Source organism: Puntigrus tetrazona, chromosome 9 (assembly GCF_018831695.1).
Source record: "Puntigrus tetrazona isolate hp1 chromosome 9, ASM1883169v1, whole genome shotgun sequence".
In the NCBI taxonomy this organism is placed as follows: Eukaryota; Metazoa; Chordata; class Actinopteri; order Cypriniformes; family Cyprinidae; genus Puntigrus; species Puntigrus tetrazona.
In genome coordinates this window covers 24,238,292-24,264,619 of record NC_056707.1, presented here as the reverse complement: position 1 = coordinate 24,264,619, position 26,328 = coordinate 24,238,292, and the positions used below count along the sequence as shown (strand labels likewise).

The following is a 26,328-nucleotide window of genomic DNA, read 5'->3' as shown; positions in this document are numbered from 1 at the left end:
TAATTAGCCAAATCTGCATAGAAATGAGGCCTTTTTACTCAATTTTTATTTTCAAGTCAAACCGAAAAAAAGAACTTAATTTAATTTAAAAAGTCATTAACATTCTCACTTCAAGTTTTTGTTGGACCCCTCTGCTTTTCACGCAACCCAAACTATAAATCAACATTCTGTGGTTTGTTGCCAACAGAACTCAAATTGAAAGAAAGCCAATTACTACGGTTTGAAGTGTCCTGATTAGCATCCCGCATGCATTTCACATTTCAAACCGGATGAAGCCCACTTTAAATTGCACATCAATCAGAGATTATAAATACGGCATGACAAAAAATGAATTTTAAATATATGCTTTATAATCTTTTACATTTGCTGATTCACGTCAGGCAGCACAGTTTGAGAGGCACGGCTTTACAGCACTTGTGCTGGCGGACGAGATGAGAGCACATCTTCCACTTTCTCCTGTCATTCTGTATTCAGTCTGATTTTTTTTTTTCCTCTATCAGTGAGCCGAAGCCACCTCGTCCCCGCAGGGCGAACAGAGCGCGCTCAGACCCACTGGTATGGATGGGTGGACTGGATTCAATTTGGATCGGCAGAGCTGGATTACACAGACTGTGACCAAAATTTATCTCCATTCTGCTTCTCTCACTGCAAGCAGTATCAGATTTTTTTTTTTTTTTTTTTTTTCAGGGGCAGGCGCTGCATGCATAATATTAGCATGTGCCAATGCTAATGGGCTTCAGAAGCTTGAGAGAATCTATGCAGATCTGAGAGGGTACAGATGGGTAGAGATTTGACTTGTTATTGTGTCAGATCTCGGGTTTTGGTGTAAGGTCAGCTGTAAGAGGATTAATCTCATTCTGGGGGTCCATGCGCAAACTCCACTTTCTACACCAGAAGACATTTTGCTCAAGAGGAAGTTGCACGCATGCTTAAAGCGTCTAATACCTGTACCAGAACTAAAACTAGAGGTGATTAGTGTTGCCAAGCATGCTAAAAGATTCACAAGTGTCCAGTATCTAAGGGAACAGAAGCGCCTTTGATTGAAACAACGTGGGACACATTTGTCATGTACTTTAGCATCTCACATCCATAAGCCGCATTGCATTTTAACTAGTTTTGCATTTGAGTCTTAATTTTACAATTGCAGATTAGAACGGAAAACAAAAGCTAGCTGTGAAACACCTTTAAGATTAGTTTGACAAAATAAGAATATGCTGTTCATTATGTTCATGATTCTCTCGTGCTGTAAATCGCCTGGGTAGAAGCTAAAACGATACGTGTGTGTAATGACGTGTGACGTTTTAATAATTTTTTCTACAGGTTCTTTATGTCAGTGAGTCAAAATCAAAGTCATTGCAACTCAAATGTGTTTTAGCACTTACTTATTTTTAATACACATAAATAGCAGCATGCACATACTATATACCAAATATGTATATGATGTAAATTGAACATTTTAGATATATTTTTTTTACATTTTCTGAAAACATGTACTGTGTATTATACACTATATATATATATATATATATATATATATATATATATATATACACACACTACCATGTACCATGCATTAGTTTTCTATAAAAAATATATAATTGTAAAAACAAGAATATATTGTGAAATATTTAGAAGATTTAAAATAACTGTTTTCTATTTGAATACAATTTAAAATGTAATTTATTAATGTGATGAAAAATCGTACGTGTAAAAATACGTGCACTTTTTGCGCAACACATGTTTCTCCACAGTTTCAAAGAGAAATGTTCACTACGTAAGTTCAAAACGGGGACCCTGGCATTTCTTTATTACGTTGATATACAGGGGTTGGACAATGAAACTGAAACGCCTGGTTTTAGACCACAGTAATTCATTAGTACGGTGTAGGGCCAATACAGCATCAATTGGTCTTGGGAATTACAAATACAAGTCCTGCAAAGCGGCCAGAGGGATTTCAAGCCATTCTTCTTGCAGAATAGTGGGCAGGTCACTACGTGATGCTGGTGGAGCTCTCCAAAACACCCCAAAGCGGCTCAATAATATTTAGATCTGGTGACTGCGCAGGCCTTAGGAAATGTTCAGCTTCACTTTCATGTTCATCACACCAGTCTTGCTGTGTGTATCGGTGCATTATCTTCCTGATACACGGCACCGCCTTCAGGATACAATGTTTGAACCATTGGGTGCACGTGGTCCTCCAGAATGGTTTGGTGGTCCTTAGTGACGTGTCCAGTCCAGTGACGCATCCCTCTAGCACAAGTATTGGGTCTAGGGAACGCCATGATATTTTAGCCCAAACCATCACTGATCCACCCCCATGCTTCAATCCGGGTGGTACGCTTCTTTGGGCTTCTCCACACCACAACTCTCCTGGATGTGGGAAAGACAGTGAAGTTGTTTCACATTGTCCACAGCCCAAGATTTTCCGACGTTTATCTTTGGCACGAGTGACCAAAGGTTTGGCTATAGCAGCCCGGCCGTGTATATTGAGCCTGTGGAGCTCCCAGCGGACAGTTCGATGGAAACAGGAGAGTTGAGGTGCACATTTAATTCTGCAGTGAGTTGGGCAGCTGTAGTTTTATGTCTTTTGGATACAATCCAGGTTAGCACCCGGACATCCCTTTCAGACAGCCTCCTCTTGCTACTCTGTTGGATGTGGTTGGTTCTTCTTAGTGGTATGCTGACATTACCCTGGATACCGTGGCTCTTGATGCATCACAAAGACTTGCTGTCTGGGTCACACATGCGCCAGCAAGACATGCACCAACAATTTGTCCTCTTTTGAACTCTGATATGTCACTCATAATGTTGCAATATTTTAAGCAAAACTGTGTTAATACTCTGCTAATTAAACCTTCACACTCTGCTCTTACTGGTGGAATGTGCAATCAACGATTGGCCACCAGGCTGGTCAAATTTAGCCATGAAACCTCCAACACTAAATTGTCCAGTGTTTCAATCTCTGCTGTATTGCTGTATTTTTATTACGTTGATATAGGCTCATAATTAAAATATCCGTTGACAGTTGCTAATGCTAATCATAAGTTAATGCTCCATCATGTCGGAAATATGGCATACACCAAATCCAACCTTGTTAAAAGTGTTAACAAATGCAAAACCGATACTGTTTTGACCAGCCGTAGTTATACATGAGCTCCTCGCCTCGCGAGTACATTTCTGAGCTATCTAGCAAACCTACCATCTATGAAAGCGTAGCTAGATATGTGTGATGCTAATGTGATAACATGATATTCTTCATGTGTGATAAAACTTTGCAAATTTGAGTGAAAGGGATAAAATATGTCAGAGTTTAAACCGCCACAAGTGTTAATTTCTTTTGGAAACTGCAGTGATATGTACTTATTGGTACATATTTTTTGTCTCGCTATAAAGCGCACCAAGGTCTATTTACGCCATGAGACCGGGTAGGTTACGAGATACCAGTTTAAGAAGCAGTTTCCAACTGTCCTCCAACACTGACCTGCACAGATCTGTGTGTTTGGTGAATCTGGGTGATCGTGTGAGTCGATGACATGCTCTCATTCTCGAACTGTCTGCGGACGCTGGCCAGACCCCCAGGCAGGGAACAAACCTCGGCTTCCTCCATGACCTGGTGAAGAAAGAAACAGAGAGACCGCCTGCATTGAAAATCATGCTAAGCAGCTTTATGCTTTTACAAGAGCCACAAGATTATAGGAGTGAAAGTGTGATCACTTGTCTCTCGTCTTCATCCACCATCGAACAAAAATATTCATATATTCATGAGACAATGTGGCTTACACACACACACACACACAGAAGCACAGATTCCAGCCCTCATCTCATTATCTCTGTGGCTTTACAAAATCACATTTGAAGATTTTGCATGACAGTCTTATTTGCATGGCTTGATATTGTGAGGCCCTGATACTGTGAGGTTTCATTTACTCAGCAATCCTGTTAACCCTTCCATGCTGTCGTCTGCTGGAGGTGTTGTTTGTTTGCGCATGCCGTCTGCTTTGTTTTAAAGCCTGCTTTATTTATTAATTTCGCTAATTAATTCCATCTACAAAATTAACGAATGCAGTGCAAGCGGAGTTCTATATTGCAAATGAGTTCTACATATCAGATGCAGGATACATCAGGCACACTGTACAGTGTCACTCCAGCACTGCTATCCAGACACCTGAATCAGCTCTTTAAATTGATGAAAGTGCACTTGACTACACTGCATCTGGATATATGCCCGGTTATAACGCTCTTCTCCATCATTTGACGTATAACTGCTGCCATGACCAATATAAATATGAAAACAAACATTCATAAATATACACAGACTGTCTGACAGCAATGCTTATAGGAATACTACCCAGAATGAAAATATACTAAAAATGTACCTCAGAGCATGCAAGATGTGTGTTTCTTCAACAGTTTTGGAGAAAAGTAGCATCATATGCAGTGAATGGGTGCCGTCAGAATTCAAACTGTTGATAAAATCTGCACAATAATCGACACCGCTAAAGTCTATTAATTAATGTCTCACAAAGTCCTCTCCAATCAAAATCAACCCACATTTTTGTTTAGAACTGTTTTTATTTGTAAACAGGTGATTTACCTGTGCAGATTTCTCTCCTGATTCTTACAATAAAGCAATATTTTAGCCAGGCTTAAAGTTAAAATGCCTTGATGAAATTGTTTCTCACAAGCGCACAGCTTTTCACATCAGAACCGATGGACTGGATGTGTTTACAGGCTCTCACTCTGACGGCACCCATTCACCGCAGAGGATGAGTGAGCAAACAATGCAACGCTACATTTCTCCAAATCTCTTCCAATGAAGAAACATCTACATCTTGAATGTCCAGAGGGTGACTACATTTTCAGAAAGCCTTCCTATTTGGGTTAACGATTCCTTTAACATTAATGGCTGGTAAATGAAATTTTTTTCTGAACGTAAGCATCATCCACAATAAGCCCAATTTCCGTAGAAAATAGGCACTTTTGGCCTTACTGTATTTTCAAAGCGAAATGCTATTTTTACTTGCTACAATTTTACATACACCCTCAGAGTACATATTTCGTAGGTCATAGTGGCTTATATTATCTGTCTTATATAATGCTCTCATACTGCAGCAGTCACCGCAACTATCGCTTTAAATAACACAGCGACGTATTTAAACCATTACTTTAACTTGTTCCAGGTTTAACACAAGCTAAGCTCTATCAACAACATAACGTATAGCTTGAACGCATGCACTTTGCATTAAAAATTTTTATATTTGACTTGTAAGGGAATTAATCTATCACCAACACCATAACTTAAAACACCAAGGGATGAGCCGACATTACGCTGCTAATACTACCGGTAGATTTGAACAGAAACAGTAACTTCTCTGTACTTTTTACTCTCCTGTAGGGATCTGACCTCCACTGGTGCAGAGCGGACGCGCGATGCTGTTTTTAGCAGCCGGCCAAAAAGAGAGAAAGAGAGCGAGACAGAGGGAATTGGGTTTCTGGAGAGGTTCTGAACTCCCTCTAGTCAGCCATCATCACATTTCACTCTCACACTGTGACAAAGCCATAGAAAACAATGATGTCACCGCACACGCGCACGACCTCTCTGCTGTGGGGCGCAAAGAGGCGTTCGGCCCTTCACCTCACCCTGCCTTTAGAGTGTCAAGGACGAGAAGAAAAACTTCAAGACTTCACCTCATTCGGTGCTGATTTATTTAAAGCTATCGGAAAAAGCTCACAAATGATCTGCTGCCCTGAAAACACACTAAACATAAGACATACTAAAACATATGCTAAACAGTCTCTAATTTCTTTCTTCTATATGAATAATTCCCATCACTGCAATTTCTAAATATTAGCTAACTCATTATTTGCTATTATTGTAGAGTTTTTAAAAAAGCCAGTGTTTCCGGTAATATTATTTAGTGTTTTTAGACATAGCATACATTCATAAAAGCAAAGAATATGACAAGAAACATAGTGACTAAATTAACATTTTTGTCAACAGATAAAAACAGTTAATACATGTTGAGAAACCTAATGCATAGTATAGAAACATACAGTAATGTTTAAAAATTTTAAATGTTTTTAAAAGTTGTCTCTTATGCTCACTATTCATTTGGTCAAAAACACCCAAAAATGTGTAAAATATTATTAATATATCAAATAACTGTTTTGTATTTTATTACATTTTAAAATAGAATTTATTTGTGTGATGCAAAGCTGAATTTTCAGAATAATTGCTCCAGTCTTCAGAGTCTCATGATCCTTAAGAAATCATTGTAATACGCAGATTTGCTGCTCGGGAAACTGATTTGCTTCTTCATATTTTTGTGAAAATGTGATACATTTTTTCAGGACTTTTTAATAAACAGAAAGGAGCAACAACATTTATTTGCTATTATTATAAATGTGTAATATTCGATCGATTTAAGTCAAGTCAAGTCTGCTTTATTATAATATTACAACAGACACTTACTGAATAAAAGTATTAATTTCTCTCAAACTACAACTATTGAACGGTAATATACATTCTTACTCTTAACAACTTTCACGCTACTTCATTTAGCTTCCTAATTAAATGTTTCTTGTTTTAACAGTGTTTACATGTTTAACTGGAAATCGAAAACAAATACTGTTGAAGAAAATGATTTTTCTTCCCCGTGTAATACAGGCGATGGTCTTCTTCTCATATCTCAGCCACGGCGCCTGAATCAAAGCGACTACTGACGTCACTAAATTCTGCTTCTAAGAAACCTCTTTTAGGAGATTTCTCCAGACCTTGCCAAATCCTTGGAGACCTGGGGTTTCTGCATAATGCACTGCCTGCTGAAGTCCACTGCTTGTCTAATTCATTCTGTCTGCCTCTCTGTCCTCATCACCGCGTTTGTCTGTCAAACGTTCTGTCTCCATTACCCCGACGAGGGGCGCAAATCAAACGCACACTGGTTTCTTTTGTGATTTGATGTATCAAGGCGGCAATTACTGTATAAATCAATGCGTTGAGAATTATACATGAATTTGACACGAGTGCTCGGTCCTCACGCAGTGTTTAAACGCGGAACAGTCAGAATTTATCAGCCTTGATCGTTTGCTCTAATGAGACGTTGACATAACAAGTTTGCGTGCTGCACGAGTGCCTCATTTGCCTCATTGAAATCATATTGGCTGATCAATTTGATGGCACTCAGACAGCCGGATGGGAAGCGCCGAGCAAATAGCGTTAGTCTGCTCAACAGAAGATCTTAAGGCTTGTCTAAATATGACTGATGGCTGACAGTGATGGAGCAGGATCACGTAATCCCCGCTTACACCTGGAATTTAAGGGACGGTTCACCCCAAAAATGAAAACTTGCCGTTAATTTACTCTCCTTCGGGCCGTCCATTATTTGTCTTGAGTGGAACAGCAAAGAAGCCATGGTCCTTTGTGATTCATAAAATGCTATGAATAAATGAATGCGCCTCTTGATATACTGAGGTCTTATGAAGCGAAACAATCGGTCTGCGCAAGAAACTGAACATTAGTTACAACATTATTACCTTTAATACACAGCCTCAGGCAACGGGCAAATCTGATTCTTTTCCTCGAAAGTTGAAATCGCCGATTCACGAGATTAGGTAAGCCCAAATTGTTATAACAAATATGCAACGCAAGATCCTAAATGTTTTACCCGTCTACAGCATAAAAAGAGAACCAACTAGTCTTTAGCAGCTCACCTTTATATGTAAACAATACCAAAAATTCATTTCATCCCTTTAAAGTGAGTTTCAGTTGAGTAGATTTGTGTGGCTGAAACTGCTTTAGATGGTTCAGTCCGATTTGCTGAACTGATTCATTTGGTGAATTCAAAAGAACCGGTTTAAAAGAACGATTCGTTTGTAAACCAGCCATCAATCTGGAGCGTTTACCTGTGGCTCTAAATTACATGTAGTAATGTTGAAAAAAAATAATGTTCAGTTTCTAGCACACAAAAACTATTATCAGAAGCCATGGGTATTTATTTTTTTGATCCTTGATACACTTTTTTCATTCTCAAAAACTGCTAGCCATTGACTTGCATTTTAAGAATAACCGAGGACAACAGTTTCAGCTAAAATAAAGTCACCTACACATGTTTATTTCTGGGTGAACTATTCCTTTAAAATCCCTCTCCTGCAATTTATTCACAAGCGGTCAGATTGCTGTTTACACCTGGTGTTTCCATCCTAAACGAATCTCCTATGTTCCGATCGGTTTTCACCTGTGTTTGTGCGTGTATATGAAACGTACCGAACTGGAGAAGCCTGTTCTGTCCTGTTTGGAAACCGCCGCCTGGTACACAGCTACGCGGTTTTTCAGTGGGACAGGTTCGGCGTGAGCGCTCTCCTCCAGCTTGACTCTTGTGGATGCTGCGATGCTACCTGCAGGTGGAAAGAAAACAACACAGAAAAAAAAAAATAAGATTTCAATATGTTTAGCTTGCCCATGCAATTAAAAAAAAATACTTCCAGTAGTGCTAAGACGTCCTGATGGTTGCTAGGGGGTTGCTAGGGTGCTCTGATTGACTGTTGGCTAATTGCTTTGGATGCCTGGATAATTTGTTTTCAGATTGTTATGGGTAGTTTATTTAACGGCTAACGTGTCCTGTGTGGTTTTTAGGGTTGAAGAAGTGATTAGATGAGTTTCTAGGCAGTTTTGAGCAGTGTTTTAGTGGTTTTAGAGTCATCTAAATGTGATTGCTAAGGAGTTGCTAAACAGTTCTGGGTGGGTGCTATTTGCGTGCTCTTAAGGGTGTTGCTAATTTTTGCTGCTGTATTATGTGTGGTTCTTCTTTATGGTTTAAGAGTCTTCAGGAGTCTAGGGAGTTGCTTTTGCTTTCTGGTAGGCTGCCAAGTGGTCTGAATTGTTGCTGAGGGGGTTACTAGGGCATTTATTTGCTAAAGATAAGGCATTCACACCAACAACGACAGCTATAAAGATATTATCAACCACTCCAGTACTGTAATTTTTAAAAATTACAGTACTTTTATTTTTGTGTTATATTATAATTATTATGCTTGGTGTGAACAGGCCTTAACTGACTTCTGTCTGATTGCAAGAGTATTGCAAAGGAATTGAGTCTTTTGGGTGGTTGCTAACTGGTTGCTAGGGTGGTTCATAGGCTGCTCAGCGGTTGTGGGAGTTTCTAGATTCTTCTAGATGGTTCCTAGGGTTTTTACCCAGTATGGTTTTATGGACAGGCCCAGGTAAAAACCTGCCACACAAAAGTAACGGCACACCATCTCTCCATCTGCAGTACATACAATGAAAGATTTCAAATTTAACGTTAGGGGGTTGTTCAAACCACCAAGCGTAAACATGAACAATAAAAGCGATGCTTGGCTTGGCAAACACTACCAAATGAAACCAGGTCATTAGTGCACACAAGCGAGATTAACTGCAGGGCGTATTGAAAAAGAGTCAAAAGCGTGTTCTATTTACCCCTTGATGAGCATATAAATCTGCATTACTATTTGAATGTTTTACTCACAGATTTATAGGTCCTCGCTTTGTAAAAACAACCCTTAGATTAATGCACCAGGTTTTTTAGGTGGAACGTGACTCTAAAAACTTCAATAAAGACTGATTACAGCAATCTGGGAGTCATACAGCGGCTTCATTAAGACTTTAATTGTGTTGCTCATTAAAAAAAGGAGATGAATTGCTTTATCCACAACAAATGACAGTTCACTAATGACTCGACAATAAAATGACATAACATTCTGCACTCGACAGCCCGGGCTAAATTGAATAATCAGGAATCCTGCTCAGTATTCAGCCCAGCACCTTACAAGGAGTTCATATTCTTGGATGCAGAGCAGATACGGGTTTAATATCGCAAGCGACCACAGGTCATGTTTGCAAAGGTCAAATGGCTGGTTCTACATTTAACTGCGAGAGTTTGCATAGCTACCCAGGTTGCAATTCCAGCTAAGACAACAGGCGATCCGTCAATGCCGTACCTAAGGCCAGACGCCTCGGAGTCGTTTTAGGGCGAAGTCACGCCGTATTTCTAACAAGCCTAAACATAGCCGGAGGTGAGACCTTAACGGGAAAACTAGTGAGGTGGTGCAGGAACTCTGATGGCTTTCTCGCTTCATCCAGGAGCGTCACTGAGATCAATCGCACCGTCAGCCCATCGCTAACCCAATTAGACACCGTCGAATATGAAGACGCTGCTGTAAAACCTCATTAAGGTAATGAGCAGTTGGCAGCTCGAGCAGAGCATCTAATCCCACCCTCGTTGTTTATATTGATGTACAGTCGAAGAAAAATGCGCTAATGTGGGTGTGCGACTACCCAATTTCTCTAAAGGACTCAAAATTGAGGTGTATAGTAGCCTGTCACATGAGATCGAACATGCTTTTGACATACAGCACAGCTAATGCAGTTTTGTAGTGCTTGTTAAGGCATTTCGTTCTCTCTGAGAAGCCAGTGCCAGCCGCTTCTCCAGACGGTATTTTAGGGCGCTCCTGCTTTCATATAGAATGCAATCCCATTATGCACTGCAATGAGCGTTAAGAAAAAAAAAATCTACCAAAAACGAGCAAGCGAACTGTCAGCTATTCATTTAATACAAAATAAATCAATATTAACATAGACACGTGTACACCACGAATAAACAGTTTACAAGTTGCCACTGAAACCACAATTAAAAGTGTTCACAAGAAAATAATTTCATATTTAATTTGTGTCGTTTGCCAATGCTTTGTAATTATTTCTGAGTGAAAATAGTTTTAAAGCCAGTTTATTTCAGAAACAATTTTCATTCCGAAATTGCTTCTAAATGCAAATACAAAATGTTTAAGTAGAAAGACTGTAAAAAAAAAAAAACTTGTACAGTGTACAGTTTAAATTAATTAGAAAGTTTTAAATATGATGCATTATAAAGTTATTCATAATATATGTTGTAATGCATTATATATTTTCAGAAATTATTATGCATTATAATATTTAAAGGTTTGTTTTTAATGCATTTTTAAGTGTGCAACAATGAATAGTTAAGTATTGCAATGCATTATAACTGTGGTTACAATTATTCATGAAATCATACAAATGCATTATGCATTACAAGGTATAATTAAAACTACTTTTATAATGCACCATAAGGCCTTTAAGGTAAGTGTTACCAAATAATCTGTATATATTTGTTGCATTAATACCTAATAAACCAGTGTGTGTAGTTTTGTGTAGCGGTTCAGTGGGGTTTGAATCAGAGCTTCATTTCTTTTTCAGCGTTGACTTTTTAAACAGATCAGACATGCTTTGAAATAGAAGAATCGGTTGCTCTAACAAGCACTTTCAACAAAAAAAGAAGAAAGATCTTTTTCTGAAGAAAGCAATTAAAATAAATGATTGTGCTCTGGGTGTGTTAGCAAATGCATGAATACGAAATGCGTTGTGGGGTTTATTTGTGTTTCGTTATTAAGAAAACCATTCACGGCACTGACAGCTGCATTGTGGGAAATGCTTTGGTGTCTTCATTAGAGTGACAGTCTAAGCCGGGATCTGATCACATGCCAGTAAACGAAACACTTTCAGGATAAGTGCAAAAGTCTGCTGCTGGCTTATTCTGGTAAACTGTTCGTATCAAACGCACTCAGAGGAAACAAAAATGTAAAAAGTTCAAACCAAAGCTTTTAAGCTGAAAAGCAGCTAAAAAACAAAAGTTGTTTAAATACATTTTCCAGAAACAATACAAGCAATACTAAAATATTCGGAAAAAAAGTCACTAGTAATGCCATAATAAACAACAAAAAATAAAATAATCTTTTTTGTATTTATTAGAAAATTGTTGAATTGCTTAATTTTTCAAAATATATAAATGTACACATCTATCTATCTATCTATCTATCTATCTATCTATCTATCTATCTATCTATCTATCTATCTATCTTAGTGTTGTTCTATCTATCTATCTATCTATCTATCGATCTATCTATCTATCTATCTATCTATCTATCTATCTATCTATCTATCTATCTATCTATCTATCTATCTATCTATCTATCTATCTTAGTCTTAGTTCTATTCTATCTATCTATCTATCTATCTATCTATCTATCTATCTATCTATCTATCTATCTATCTATCTATCTATCAATGCTGTCAAATCATTATTATTCATTAATCACATCCGAAATTATTATGTATATATAAATACACACATACAGTAAATATTTGGAAAAAAATGCATTGCATGCTATTAAAAATTTGACAGAACTAATATCGAAACTTAGTTAGGAGAATGCCTTTAATCGTCAACAAAAATCATTTTCGGTATGCCAGATATATTGATAATATCTCCTCAAATTTCTTGAAACAAAATATCGTTTCGTTTGCTTTTGGACTGAAAAATCACTAAAACATTTCCTTGTCAGGTTTTGTAAGATTCACCCAGTTATAATCGTATAACATCCATTATGGAGGGCACTAATGGTTGGCGACTGTCTGCAGTTGCAGTAAAAGCAGCGAGGCTTATCATGATAAAAAATGCTGTATTGCAGCATGATCAGCAAAGCCGACTCTTCATTAACTTTTAATGATTTCGTTCCACTTAAAGACTTATTTATGGCACTGAAGCATTTATTAAATAGGTACATCAAGAAGAATCAGGTGGCACGTTTTTGGGTTCACCTCTGCGGTCGCGTAGAAACATGCTGGAAGCTCAGTCTTTTGAATCATTTGTAAATGAAATATACGCTTTAATGGCTCCGAATGCTGCAATGTTTGCTCAGGCATTACTATGCGCTCCTATAAGTTGTTTCAGTGTCACATCTGGTAATTTCATTTACTCACTTAATTATTTGTCATGCGGCAGAAGCTTTTATCTAAAGCTTAACGCACACTTATTATCTCCCTTGAGCAACCTGGGGTTAAGTGCTTTGCTCAAGGGCACCGTGGAGTTTCATGCATCATCTCCTGTGGGTTTTGAGTCGACGTACGACCTAGCCGGATGCTTTAGCATTATGCTGCACCTTCTCCGAATCGTGCGCTTTACTTCGGTGACGTGGCATATTTGGGCGAGGCATGTCAAAATGGAAGGTAGTGCCTGATTTTATCGACCTGGAATTTATGGGATCGTGAAAAGTGAGTGCCGCATATCAGAAGAGAGTCACGTGGCTGCCTTAGCCTCTGGGATGTCTAATAAGGGCTCTAATAGTAGCTCTTTATCAGGTGGCTGTTCAATATTTTTATTCCCACTGGGAGCCACTTTGCTGTTCATTTGATTGTCGCAAATACAAATACATGTTTTGTTTTTGTCATATATACATATATTTGTCATATATAATTATTAGTGCTGTCAAATATTTATTTTAAATAATATATGTATGTGTACTGTGTATGTATATATATATATATATATGTGTATATATATATATATATATATATATATATATATATATATATATATATATATATATATATATATATATATATATATATATATATATATATATATATATATATATATATATAAATTCACACACATACTGGCAATATATTAAATATATCTATATATTTATATTATTATATTTTATATGATATGCATTTAACATATAAACAGCATATTTTTCTATATACTAGCATGTGTGTGTATTTATATATACATATAAATACGATAATAAATATACACAGTACACACACATTATTATGTAAACAAAAACGTTTATTCTGGATGTGATTAATCACAACACATTTTTGACGGCACTAATAATTATATGTTTGCCTAAAAACAAATAGAATAAAAAAGACAGTGTATCCTAAAGTGATGAGAAAAAGAAAAAAGTACAGATATTATTATTATTAAATTATTGTTATGATAGTTTAGCAGCTCTGTCTAATATAGTAAATTACATGTAAATGAAATAATAATAATAATAATAATTCTTATTGCTAATACATAGGCCATTTATTTAAATGTTTTTATTTTTATTAATAATATTATTATTAAATTATTATTATTATTATTGCATTTTAACAGCTCTGTATTATATTGCAAATTGCATGTAAATTAATAATAATATATAATAATCATGATAATAATATAAAAATAATACTTAAGCCATTTATTCAATTGTTTTATTTATTTATTTATTAATATTAATTCTTACTGTTAATACATAGGCCACTTATTCCAATTTTTACAATTTAAATGAAAATTATATGAGTATAGTTCTTAAATGTAATTCTTTGCAAAAATGGCTAGATTATTTTAAGTAGATTTTTGATTTCAAATTCTGTTCTTCATTTTGATTCTGCTTGAAACAATGACTGGTTACATTTTTTTTTTCAATTTCAAAAGAAATGCATAAATACCGTGGGCGATTACTGATTCGAGCATTGAAACTATTACCAAATAAAATACATTTTTAATTAGAGCTGTGTTATAAAATTTACACGTTTGCATAAAAGCGTCCCATTTCCAAGGAAATGCATAAATGCTAATATAGTGAAGCAAGTACTGCATATACATACAATATACCAAAAATAGGTTAAAAAAAAAAAAAAAAGTATCAAAATAGCTGTAATCGCCCAGCCCTGAAGCCGAAACACATTTCTAAAATGCACAGCAGTCATATGATGCACGATCGTGTGTGGTGGGACATAACATCAGCGGGTAAAGAGTACTCTATTTTAACCGTGCTGCATTGCTGTAAACCCATCAACCTGTCAAGAAGGATGAGCAAGCACAGACATCCACCACCCAAAATAAGCCTGGTAACAGCTCTTCGGATGCATTTAAATGCGGCTCAGTGCTAGAGAAGAAGATGGAACATCCTTGTTCCTCATATTTAGCGCAGCTCTCTATATGGCAGCTTTAGTTTACCGTTGAGCTGGCGCTGGTTGAAAGCTTTCACCTTGAGATCGTACAAATCCTCACGTCTAAAGCGTGTCAACAATCCGAGGCTATCTTGTAATGAGTTATGTACAGACCCGAGCTCACATGACAGGAAAGTGAAGTAATCTAGGCGCCAAGTAGCCGCAAAAATAAATCTTACTTATTTTAAACCGGGCCGGTTGGTGGAGTCAGGTTTCTGAGAGAGCTGGAGAGCCGCAAACCTGTTTAACTTAACGTCTGATTGAACTCGTGAAAGGCGGAGAAATCTCGACAATACCGTGTTTACCGTATATTACCGGGAATGACCTATATATGCGAGCGCTGAAGCTGCAGCTTCCCGAGTTTGAATGAATTAAATTGAAGTCAAACTGCACTTTTGGAGTCGCACCAAGAAGAGAAGTATTCATCTGGTGCAAAATGTGACTTTTTGGAGTAGTAAATGTAGATTATTAACTACATTTTTGGAAGAAAATACCATTTCGATTCGTCAGAGTTGTAAATAATGCATTATTTAATCCAAAGTGGGGAGTTTTGCAAATTTGGGGCGAAACCTACTAGCAATTTCTAAGTGAAAATAGTTTCCTGCCTCTTTTTACAATTACCAAATCGACTTGTTTGACGAAAAAGTCAACATTAAATGTAAAAAAAAATTACTTAAGGTTTTTTGCCGGTTATTATTGAAATCAATGAGCTTAATTTAAGGAGGAAGCATGGTTTAATGCCCCATTCAATGACATTTGTTCTTGTTTTGAGCATAAACTTTAGTTAATTTTCTAGCGTTTTATAGAGTTGATTTTAAATTTGCATCTTAAGTATCTTGAATTAAGGATGTTTAGAATTTTTAATAGGGAAAAATACTCGATTTGTGTTGTTGTTGTTTTGCAACGCATGCAGCTTTTCGTGCCACGAGTTTCTGATTTTAAGACTTTCTGCTTTGATTTAAGACTTTAAGGATCAATTTAAGACCTTTTAAGATTAATGGTTCCACTGATTCACAAATTGACTTTTTAAACGAAAAAAAGTGTCTTTGCGATCCAGTACAACTTGGCACACATCCTGTAAAAAAGGATCAGCTCAAAGTGCCTCGTTATGAAACGAAACAATCTCTATTTGGGTGTTTGTCACACAGAAAACTTTCTGGGAATGAGCGAAATTGCAATTTGCGCAGTCAATTTCGTTATTCGTCGGAGAAAGAGTCGAGGTAAAAGAAAAGCGGGAAAGAAATTTACAGGCAATTTCAGGACAGTGACAGAATTGATCAGGTGAAAAAGAAACAAACAGCTTCTTAATGAGAAGCTTGTGTTCTCGGTCATTAAGATGGAGCTCGGAGTCTGACATCAGTCTGGAGGAAGATTGCTGGCGGTTCACGCAAAGCAGGTTTATGACCGATTCAATAAACGGCTCAATATGGGATTTCACAGCAAAATGAAAAAAGCTTTTATTACCCAACACTGCAGAAACAGTGCAAAAAAAATCACTGAAACGGTTCTAGAATTTACTGATGGGCTGCAAGGGTGTTGCCGAGCGGTTGCTAAGGTGGTCTGCTTTCTGCTCGAGGCCCTCCTTCAGTGCAGTCTGTGGGACTTAAATCTATTTTATCATGCGCTGGGTAAAAATCAATCATATTATTGTGAAAGAAACACCACAGCTCTCCTCAACCAGCTGCAGGATTTCAGTCTTCACAGCGCAAACAAGCTAGTTAAGATTACGTTTAACGCTTAGTGGTTTGTTACCAAAAACCACTAACATTTCCAAACAAACTTATTTGAATGTGCACAATATTTGAGTCACTTTTGTTTTTTCACTTTTTTTTTTAATAATCAAGAACACAAGAGATGTTTCAAAAAACAAATAAAAAATTAAAATAAAATAAATAAATATAATAATAGTTAAATATTATAATAAACATTCATTCTTAATATTATTATCATCAACACCATTATATATATTTTTGTAACCAACACCATTATATATATTTTATATAAATATATATATATATATATATATATATATATATATATATATATATATATATATATATATATATATATATATATATATATATATATAAAATATATAATGGTGTTGATGATAATAATTATAATTATAAGCTGCTGCTTATAATAATAACAGCATTAATAATTATTATTAATTAAAAATATTTGTATAAGCTTTATGTATCAGTATTAATAAATATTGATTTATGCATATAGATATATATATATATATATATATATATATATATATATATATATATATATATATATATATATATATATATATATATATGTACTAGATGACAAATACAAATTGGTCTGTGTCAGTGTGGTGTGACAGCAAAAATGTAGGGAAAAATATTTTTAAAATTTTGCTGTCACACTATAATAATAAAATATGATCTGAAAATCATTTGTTAGAAAAATCGATAAAAGAACTATAAAAATATTTAGAAGCAAAAAACAAAACAACACACTAGTTAGAACCAGTTATTATAAATGCTGTTCTTCGAGTTGTAAAATAATCATTAACAGAAACACTCTCATCCCTAAACAGCAAAAACCTGCAAATCTCCTATTTGTCTTCACAGAGCAAGCGCTCATTATCAGGGTAATGTGTCGACCGTCAAAACTCATGCTTTCCAGCGCATTTGCTTTAAAATACAATTACAAGCCGAACGTTGTTCCCGATAAACCCAGCGGATCGGTCGTCTCACTCACCGCCTGCGTGTCGGTCCGGAGGAAGACGAGGGTTAGAGATCCACGGATTGGGCCTGTCCCGCAGGTGCTCAGACTCGCCAGCAGTCTGCTGCTCTTAGTTCTCCAGAGGCTGGTGGAGACCAGCTCCAGCGGCACCCATAAACATAACGCGTATTCAGCAAACCTCGGGGAACAGCTGCTTTTATTTCAGGCCGTCTTCTTCTCTCTCCCCTCCCCTCGTTCAGGCCTGCGCGCTGCCAGCGGGCTTTTTTTGGAGGCCTTCATGCCTTTGGTGTCATGCTGGGGAAGCAACAGTCAAGTGGTTCTTTCTCAGCTTCTTGGTTAAATCAGTATTACGCCACCGCATCTAATCTTGAAAGTTTAACTCTGTAAAGCTTACTATATCGCATTGCTGCCTCTCTGATTAAAACGTCGCTGAAAAAACTATATACTACACGTCATCACGACTTTTTTAGGCCTTTTAGTTTAACTTTACGAACGTCCATCTTCAGTTTGTGCTTCACGCGTCTTTTCAATGCAAAGCAAATGTACAAATGCATTTTGGATTGTTAGTAATATTAAAAATGTACAGTTACTGGATGGTTTCCTTGGTTATAACAAAATGCGATTGTCCTCAGGCATGTGGGCATGTTTATTCGTTCATCTCTCAATCATCATTGTATTGCACTACATTATGTTTCAAGCTATTATTAGATTCAAGCTAAGCATTTAAATCTCATCTTACGACATAATATAGAGAGATATAGACTGACAATTGATAATTATATGCATTTTATGTAACGGTCTGCTAAACTGCATTCATTTGCATTTCAAGCGATTTGCACCAAATCACATATTTTGCTTGATTTGAGCTCTGAATCATTTCCTCACCGAGTATGAAGTCCGTATTCTCCTATATCGCATGAGCCATAAAAAAACAACAGGCATCAAATGATACATGCATGCATGCATTTGTTTTGAGACATTTAAGATTTTTTTCTTTTTGTCCTCAAGGCTCAATAAAATGTTCTATATCCAGAAAGACATTGCTGACATTTATATGACATGCTTTGCAAAGCACATTGTATGAAGTCTGCATTGGTTCCATTGGACTTTGGGTAAACTCTGACATTTTTCTGTCTGTCACACTCGCCGATTAGAGTAAGAGGTGACAGACTAAATGACTGCTGCCGACGTTTTCTGACCAATTTGCATGATTTTTCATGTTTTCGGCAACTGGAAAACGAAAATGATTTTATAAAAACTGCATTAAGAAAAATAAATAGGCGAGAATAAACTCCCAAGGTTTTTTTTTCATTAAATTTCAAGGTTTTTAAAATTTTATATGACTTTTCCAGGCCTTTAAATAACAGTCTTGAAATCCCTGGTATTTACAAGTGTTTTTTTCTGAATCATGGGACACTATTTGGGCAGAAAATCAATAGGAGGCTTATCGAAATCTCTGGAGTGCTGCATGAACGAAAACATTTGTAATATAATGAATTCACTTCAGTGATACGTTGAATAATTATAAACAGTTCTGCCTCCACTTTCTAGTTTCATTAGTCATTTAAGTGCAAGAGGAAAAAAATGCTCATGCATAACAATCAGAGTTTGCGATATGTGGCTTTGTGTTTGCTGAAGAGAATGAGTTTGGATCGGATTCGAAGAGGACAGCAGCTTGCCAGTTCTTTAGAGAAAAAGCTCATTGGTCACTGCCAAAGCAAAGAGAGACCCTCACGCCGACTGAAGGATAATATCAAATATACTTGATGTTGTCGAAATTTGGTAGAGCCAACATTTGGCAGACAGTTTTATCCTAAGCGACTGAAAATCAAACCCATGACCTTGGCACGGCTAGAACCGCGCGCTAAAAGTTGAGCTACAGGAACTCAATGGACTGTGATGCTTTCATTTGCGCCTTCAGATTAAAGGAACAGTTCACCCAAAATGAAGCTCAGTCGAACCAAAGGTAGATATGTTTGTTTCTTCAAAAGGTTTGAAGAAAGGTGAATGGGTGCCGTCAGAATGAAAGAGTCCAAACAGCTGATAAAAACATCACAATAATCCACAGCACTCCATCAGTTACGAAGTGAAAGACACACATAGGTAACAAATCCATCCATTTCTGACCTAAAACCCCTCCTCTACCCATACTATTGCTTTCTATTGGTTTTCTCTAAATCAGGAAAGAAATGTGGACGGATGAAGCACAGTCCAAAACAGATCTAACAGCAGGGGATGGACTCTTTTACTGGAGGAAGCGTTATTATGAATTATGAACTTGTTTTTTGTTCTGAAGCAACAATTTTAAGTTATATAAAAACCCCGTAATAATTGGTTTGTGCCTTACAAAGAACCTTTTCATTTCATATAATAGACTGTATTGGATTGCTTGTGGATTTAACGCGCTGTTTTATCAGCCGTTTGGACTCTCATTGCGACGGCACCCATTCACTGCGGAGGATCCACTGGTGAGCAATTAATGTCATGCAAAACTGTTCAGAAAAAGAAACAAAATCATCCACATCCTGAGTGGCCCGGGGGTGATTGGATTTTCAGCAAATGTTCATTTGCGGATGAACTATTCCTTTGAAAGTCTGCTGCTCTGTACAGACTGATCTCAGATGAGACGCTCTCCTACAAGCCGAAAGCAACAAGCACATACTAAGCGTTCAGCATCAAACCAAGCTCTGCGGGTCAGAGTTCTGAAGGGGTGACAGTTCTGCAAACCGGGTCAGTGATGTAATAGAGAGGCTCCAGAGACACAAACAGCACAGCAGACACCCGAGACCCAAAGAGACGCAGGGGGAAAGATATATGAGAGACCCTGTCTCTCCGCTCCCAGCAGGGCGCCAACCCGCCTGAACCGCCCTCTCCGGCCAAACGGTGGGGAGAGACTAACTAAAAGTAGGGATGCTGCTAACTTCAGTGCAATTTCCAGAAGCGTGACAGTAGTACGACTAAAATAGTGCAGCTCTTCCTGTAACAAGCTTCCTTTTCCTCCACAAGTTAAAATTATTGCTTCGAATCACCATAAAGCTTCCTGAAAAAATAAAGAAAAACTCTAATAATTGCCTTTTTAGGCAAGAGCCATGTAGGCTAATAAAATGCTCAGTTGGGCTGAATTTGTGTCGAACATGATTACAATTTAATGATAATTATAAACTGATCATTTTTTGTTACCTTTCCACAGTTGTTTAAACAGCTAATAAGTTATTTATAGAACATGTCTTTGTGACTTTGACTTTCTTCGCACTTTAAAAAAAAAGAAACAAACCATTGTTATAATCACTGAAGCTATATGCATCTCTTACTGCACTTTGTTGGTTATGATGACAGAATTCGCAAGCGTCCGGTATTCGGTCAGAGGACTCAACAAAACTGATGAGTTTCAGCGGTGACTCGTCTGAACGCCTCTGATTGGCCATTGCATTAAAAAGCTCAACAGAATTGCGTGGGATTGGTTAAAATGTGCAACACTGTAAAAAAAGGCTAAAAACATAGCAGATCTTATTTAATGCCACAATCGACACTGTCTGTTCATCAACAGACGTAAAAAATTTCATTTGTTTGTGTCCCCGTGGCCATTGCCCACACACACTCTTGTTTCTCTTTTATGCTATGGATGATTAGAAATGCGACTTAAAAATGAAATGGATTGCACTGTTCATTTTTAAATTCAAGAGTAAAAACGTAAAATGTCACCTTTAAAAATTAATATGCATATTTAAACCATTAATTCTTATTTAAAACGTACTTAAATGCGTCATGAAAGACCTATTTAAAAGGTTCATTGAATTGGACTACAAAATAATACGCTGTCCAGTGTTGTTTTCAACTCAACTGGCAAATGCAAAAAGAAAAGCTTTTGGCAAAAGGATAAAGAAAAACAAATGGGTCATTCTGAACCAGAGTCAACTCACGGGTCAACTCAACCAGAGGTCCAGAGAGATTTTGAACTTTTTTTTTTTTTTTTTTTTTTTTTTTTTTTGTCAAATAAATATATAAAGTAAGATGGAAGCCAAAATATGGATTAATATTTACTTTGTAATCCACTATTTGTTGTGAAGGGATGAAGGGTCAAACAGCAATTTTCACCAAGTATTTTGGTGAACAAAATTTAAAGATAAAAAAATAAAAGCATGAAAAGGTGGCAGCAACTTTACATAGCTGGGGTGAAAAACTATTTATATATGTTATATTATCTTAATCGTATTTGCTACATTTGCAGTCCAAGTCCGCTATAAAATATTGTTTTGATTTTCATTACAAAAAAAAAAAAAATATAAAAATATATATATATATATATATATATATATATATATATATATATATATGTATAAATAAATGTATATATATATAATATATATATATTGTTAGAGTAAAAATTTAAATATGTAAATATATGTATATATATATATATATATATATATATATATATATATATATATATATATATATATATATATATATATATATATATATAGTTAGAGTAAAAAAAAATTGTAACAAATAAAATCAGTTTTAGTCAATTATTGTTTTTTTATTTATTTCAGTGATTTTTAAAATGAATACTACAAAACCAACTAAATGATCAGTAGGTTGTAGTTCGGAAAGCTAACACTGAAGCCATCATAAACCAACACAAATCTGTCGGCAGTGTGACTGGGTTGCCAGTTCGCCATCGGGGGAAATGACACCTCAGCGTCCCGTCACCTGTCTGCAGAAATGTGTCGCCGTATCCCTTCTCTACATCTAGAGCCATACCAGGAGCTCCACAGAGAAACACGACCCCGGACGCTCAGAATGCGTCATGCCCTGCGCAGTCACAGCAGGATGGAGAGACACGAAGGCTGACGGGAGGAGGGCAGCAGACAGTCCACCAGAGACTGTATAAAACCACAACACAGCGCGGCAGAACTCAATCGCTTAAAATAAAGTCCGTGCAGAACCGCAACGATCAAGTGTCACAACAACAATAACGTCATTCATACAGATTGTCAAGATTCAACCATTCCAAACATGGCGGGTATATATAGGCTTGACCGTATGGAAACAAACGCTATTTTTGGGTGATAATGAATTGTCAACTTGTCACGACGAACTAGTTGTCAACACTAAACTGATTCATGCACACAGGTTCAGATATAGTGCTAAAATTCTGACTATGTAGTCCTATCTATCTAATGTCCATGTACTGCACAGGTGCATAATCAGTAAGATTTTCTGAAAGAAAAGACTGGAATTATTTGATCAAAAATACAGTAATAACTAATATTGCATTACAATTTTAAATGCTTGTTTTTTAGTGAAATTAATATTAAATTGTCATTTATTCTCCAGTCTTCAGTGTCCTCAGAAATCATTCTGATATGCTGATTTGCTCGACATGCATTTCTTATTATTATGTTGCTGCTTCACATTTTCTGATAAATACAAAATTCAAAAGAATAGGATTCATTTGAAATTAAAAAATTAAGTAAAAACTACCGCTGCCAAAGAATTTATAATGTTTTTGATTACATAATATAAATGTAAATATAAATATATGTATGTATATATTTTAGAAACATATGTTTATATATTACATTTATTTATTTATCATATAAATTATTTAAATATAAATACAGACATTTAACTATGCACATATTTAAAAAAATGTTACAGTATGTGTGTGCATTTATAATAATAAATATACATAGAACACATATATTATGCGAAACAAAAACTTTTATTTTGTACGCGATTCATTATTTAGCACTGGTAAAAACACTGACGCTCAGTTTAACACATCCTTGCAGAATAAAAATATTAATTCCTTCTCAAAAAAATTTTTGATCAGTAGTGTCTATCCATCTGTTCATATATCTATCTAATAATCCATCTGTGAATGTGATCGGTCAAGTGCTTACGGCTCTTTTAAAGTGACAAAATTGCTGTAACATGATGTGTAAGTCTTTTGAAATCTGCAATGGTCATGGCACGCTGATCAGTAATCATATCTACCCCCCCCGGGGGGAATGTTTTACTGGCTTTCAATTATTTCATTCGTTTTAACATTTCCTTTCTCACACTCCCTTCCCCTGCAACACCTCACTCTCCCTCACTCTATCGTTCTCCTTCTCTCCTCGCTGACAGCTGATAAGCAGCGAGTTTCGAAACGATCTTTCCAATCTGATACATCTCACTGCACGCATGACAAAACAGAAGAGAAACAGCAAGCTGAAGTGGTGAGAAAGCAGCTCAGTGATTGCAGTCCGGCTACGGTTAAAAAAGTGCTCAGTGTTAGACTGACGAGGTACGATCATTATAGAGATCATTATATATTTACTAATCTTCTGACAACAAAACTGAAATTATGCATGCAGCTAAATTTGTTTCACGCAAAAAACGGAAATCTGAGTTGGTTTCTTCATCAAAGCAGATTTGGAGAAATGTAGCATCACGTCACTTGCTCTTGAGTGAATGGGTGCCGTCAGGATGAGATCCCAAACAGCTGCTAAAAACATTAAAATGATCCACAGGACTCCAGTCCATCAGATTCCTTAACCTGCAGTTTTGTGTTTTTTTTCCTCCCAGTTGCTTTCAGGCTTAAGCGACTATCCATAAAGCTGCTTTCTTTGATTAAAAAGTGCTCTTGTCTGAATCAGGAGAGAAATACGCACAGATCATGCACAGTTAAGTGAAAACAGTTAATAAGCTGGAGAATTCTGATGTGAGACTACAACCTGGGATAGGTTTTTTTTATTGGAAGAAGTGTTTTCTGCATGAGTAACTGCTTTAGCAACTGTTATTCAGAGGATTTGGACTCTCATTCTGACGGCACCCATTCACTGCAGAGGGTCCATTGGTGAGCAAGTGATATGACACTGTCATTTCTCTAATCTGTTCTGATGAAGAAACAAGCACATCTACATCTTCTACAGCCTAAGGGTGAGTATATTTTTATCTCATTTTAATTGTTTGGGTAAGCTGTTCCTTTAAATCGCATACTGAATGTGAATGTGCTGTACATGTACAAAAATGAAAATGAGTCTGTTTACGAAGCATCCCAGGAGTGTGTGACTTTCTTTTTTCAGACGAATCTAATTGGTTATGTATTAAAAACAGTCCAGAGCCCTCCAAGCCATTCAATGGGACTAAACAGGTGTTTGCTGTATACACTTCAGTAGAAGTTACATAAAGTGCATGCATCCGTAATAAAAGCTCTGGGGGGGGGGGGTGAAAAAAGGCCTACTGTAGCGAACCCATGCATTTTTGAAAGATAAATATCCATATTTCATATGTAATAAACACCTTTTCTCGCTTCTTCTGACTGTGGCACGCAAAAGCAGCGAGGCGAGACGCATTGCGTTGCGTGATTAGGGACGAACACAGAGTTAGATAACAACGAAACAAAACGCCAATCGTTAACTAAAAGCAAAAATTGAGATTTTTGATATAAGAGGACACTTTTTGACTTCTTGTGCAAAACCAGTGTTTTGATGCTTACATAATCCGACCGCATGACGTCTGTTTGAAATATGGACAGTTAACCTACAAATGTGGGAGACGTTTCGTTAAGTTTGCGCGCACTTTATTTAACGTGTTTTAAATAGTTAAAAAGAAACGTTGCAATGATTAAGTGCCAGGACAATTTTTTATATAATATAATACAATCAAATCCATTCGGATCCGTCCGAAAGAAAGTTATATCCACCTAGGATACTTAAAAGGTGAATAAAATACTCCCTAAAACTCACCCTTTAAGAACAGTTCTATTCATTTTCAAATGAGGCGACCCTCTCTTTCGCTCGATTCGACTCGGCAGGCTTTAATCACGTTACCGGAAAACGACCGATGGAGATGGCCCCCGATTCACAACATGCCATCGATCGGACGACCGTATAAACAACTTTCATCGTAACCCGCGCCGTTGTCGCAGAAATCTCGAGCTCGTTTTATCAATCAGTCCGTTCACACGCACGCACCCTGTTCAGCGCCTGTCCTCCGCAGGGAGTCAAGGTAGCTGAACCCATCAGAGCGAACGAATGCGGGGGCCAGTGAGGGCTTCTGTTGTGTCTGGCACGTAAGTCACCCTCACGGTGTTTTGATACGGCGCGCGCAAACGTGCTGGGTTTAATATTTCTCACCGGGTCTGAGGCAGAGTGATTGACAGACTCAGCGAGGTGTCGCCAACATAATCTCTCGTCTTATTTTCAGCGCTGTGTGATCTGTAACCGTCATTCTAAATACTCGCTGAAAGAATGAAGTGGCACCTCGGACTAAGAAGAAGGCCGGTGGACGTGACTAACGCGCTTTGCGGAGGCGTCATGCGTATATTTTTAAGGAGACACTAGTCGCGGCCTGACTTTGTGCCCTGGGTGAGATTCGACATAAACAAAGACAATAAAAATATGACTTATTAGTTCACTGCAGACGTGTGGGAGTCTAGTGCAGATTTTCCTAACTCTGGGGCTGCAGATGATTTCGGTGAACCGCATCTTATAAATGGCATATTTTTTATCAATTTATTTTTATGAACTGCCGCTAGTTAAATCCGTTTCTGAATTACGCGGCTTCTCTTGCGCTTTAAATATTGCATGAAATGGCTATATCAGGCTACTTTCAAGGATTAGAAACAACGTGTATTTCCTTTCGGGCTGATTCTGAGCGGAAACACAGAAACCTAACGTGAGAGGTTCATATATTTAGAAATCAACTTCTAAGATAAGTGCATAAGTAAAGAAAATCTAAATGGCAGTAATATACATACACGCATACATAACTTCAAC

The 26,328-nt window shown here is 36.8% G+C and overlaps 1 protein-coding gene across 1 annotated transcript in view; it reads right to left on the bottom strand.

Annotated features, from left to right (window-relative positions):
• xirp2b (xin actin binding repeat containing 2b) overlaps positions 1-22,319 on the bottom strand; it is a 41,078-nt gene extending 18,759 nt beyond the window's left edge. Inside the window, exons 1-4 of the mRNA XM_043249023.1 lie at positions 22,271-22,319; positions 17,573-17,665; positions 8,264-8,394; positions 3,482-3,610 (exon numbers count right to left, since the gene is read on the bottom strand). Coding sequence (XP_043104958.1) covers positions 3,482-3,610; positions 8,264-8,394; positions 17,573-17,665; positions 22,271-22,319 — 402 coding nt within the window. The remainder of the gene's footprint in view (positions 1-3,481; positions 3,611-8,263; positions 8,395-17,572; positions 17,666-22,270) is intronic.
• Positions 22,320-26,328: the final 4,009 nt, after the last annotated feature.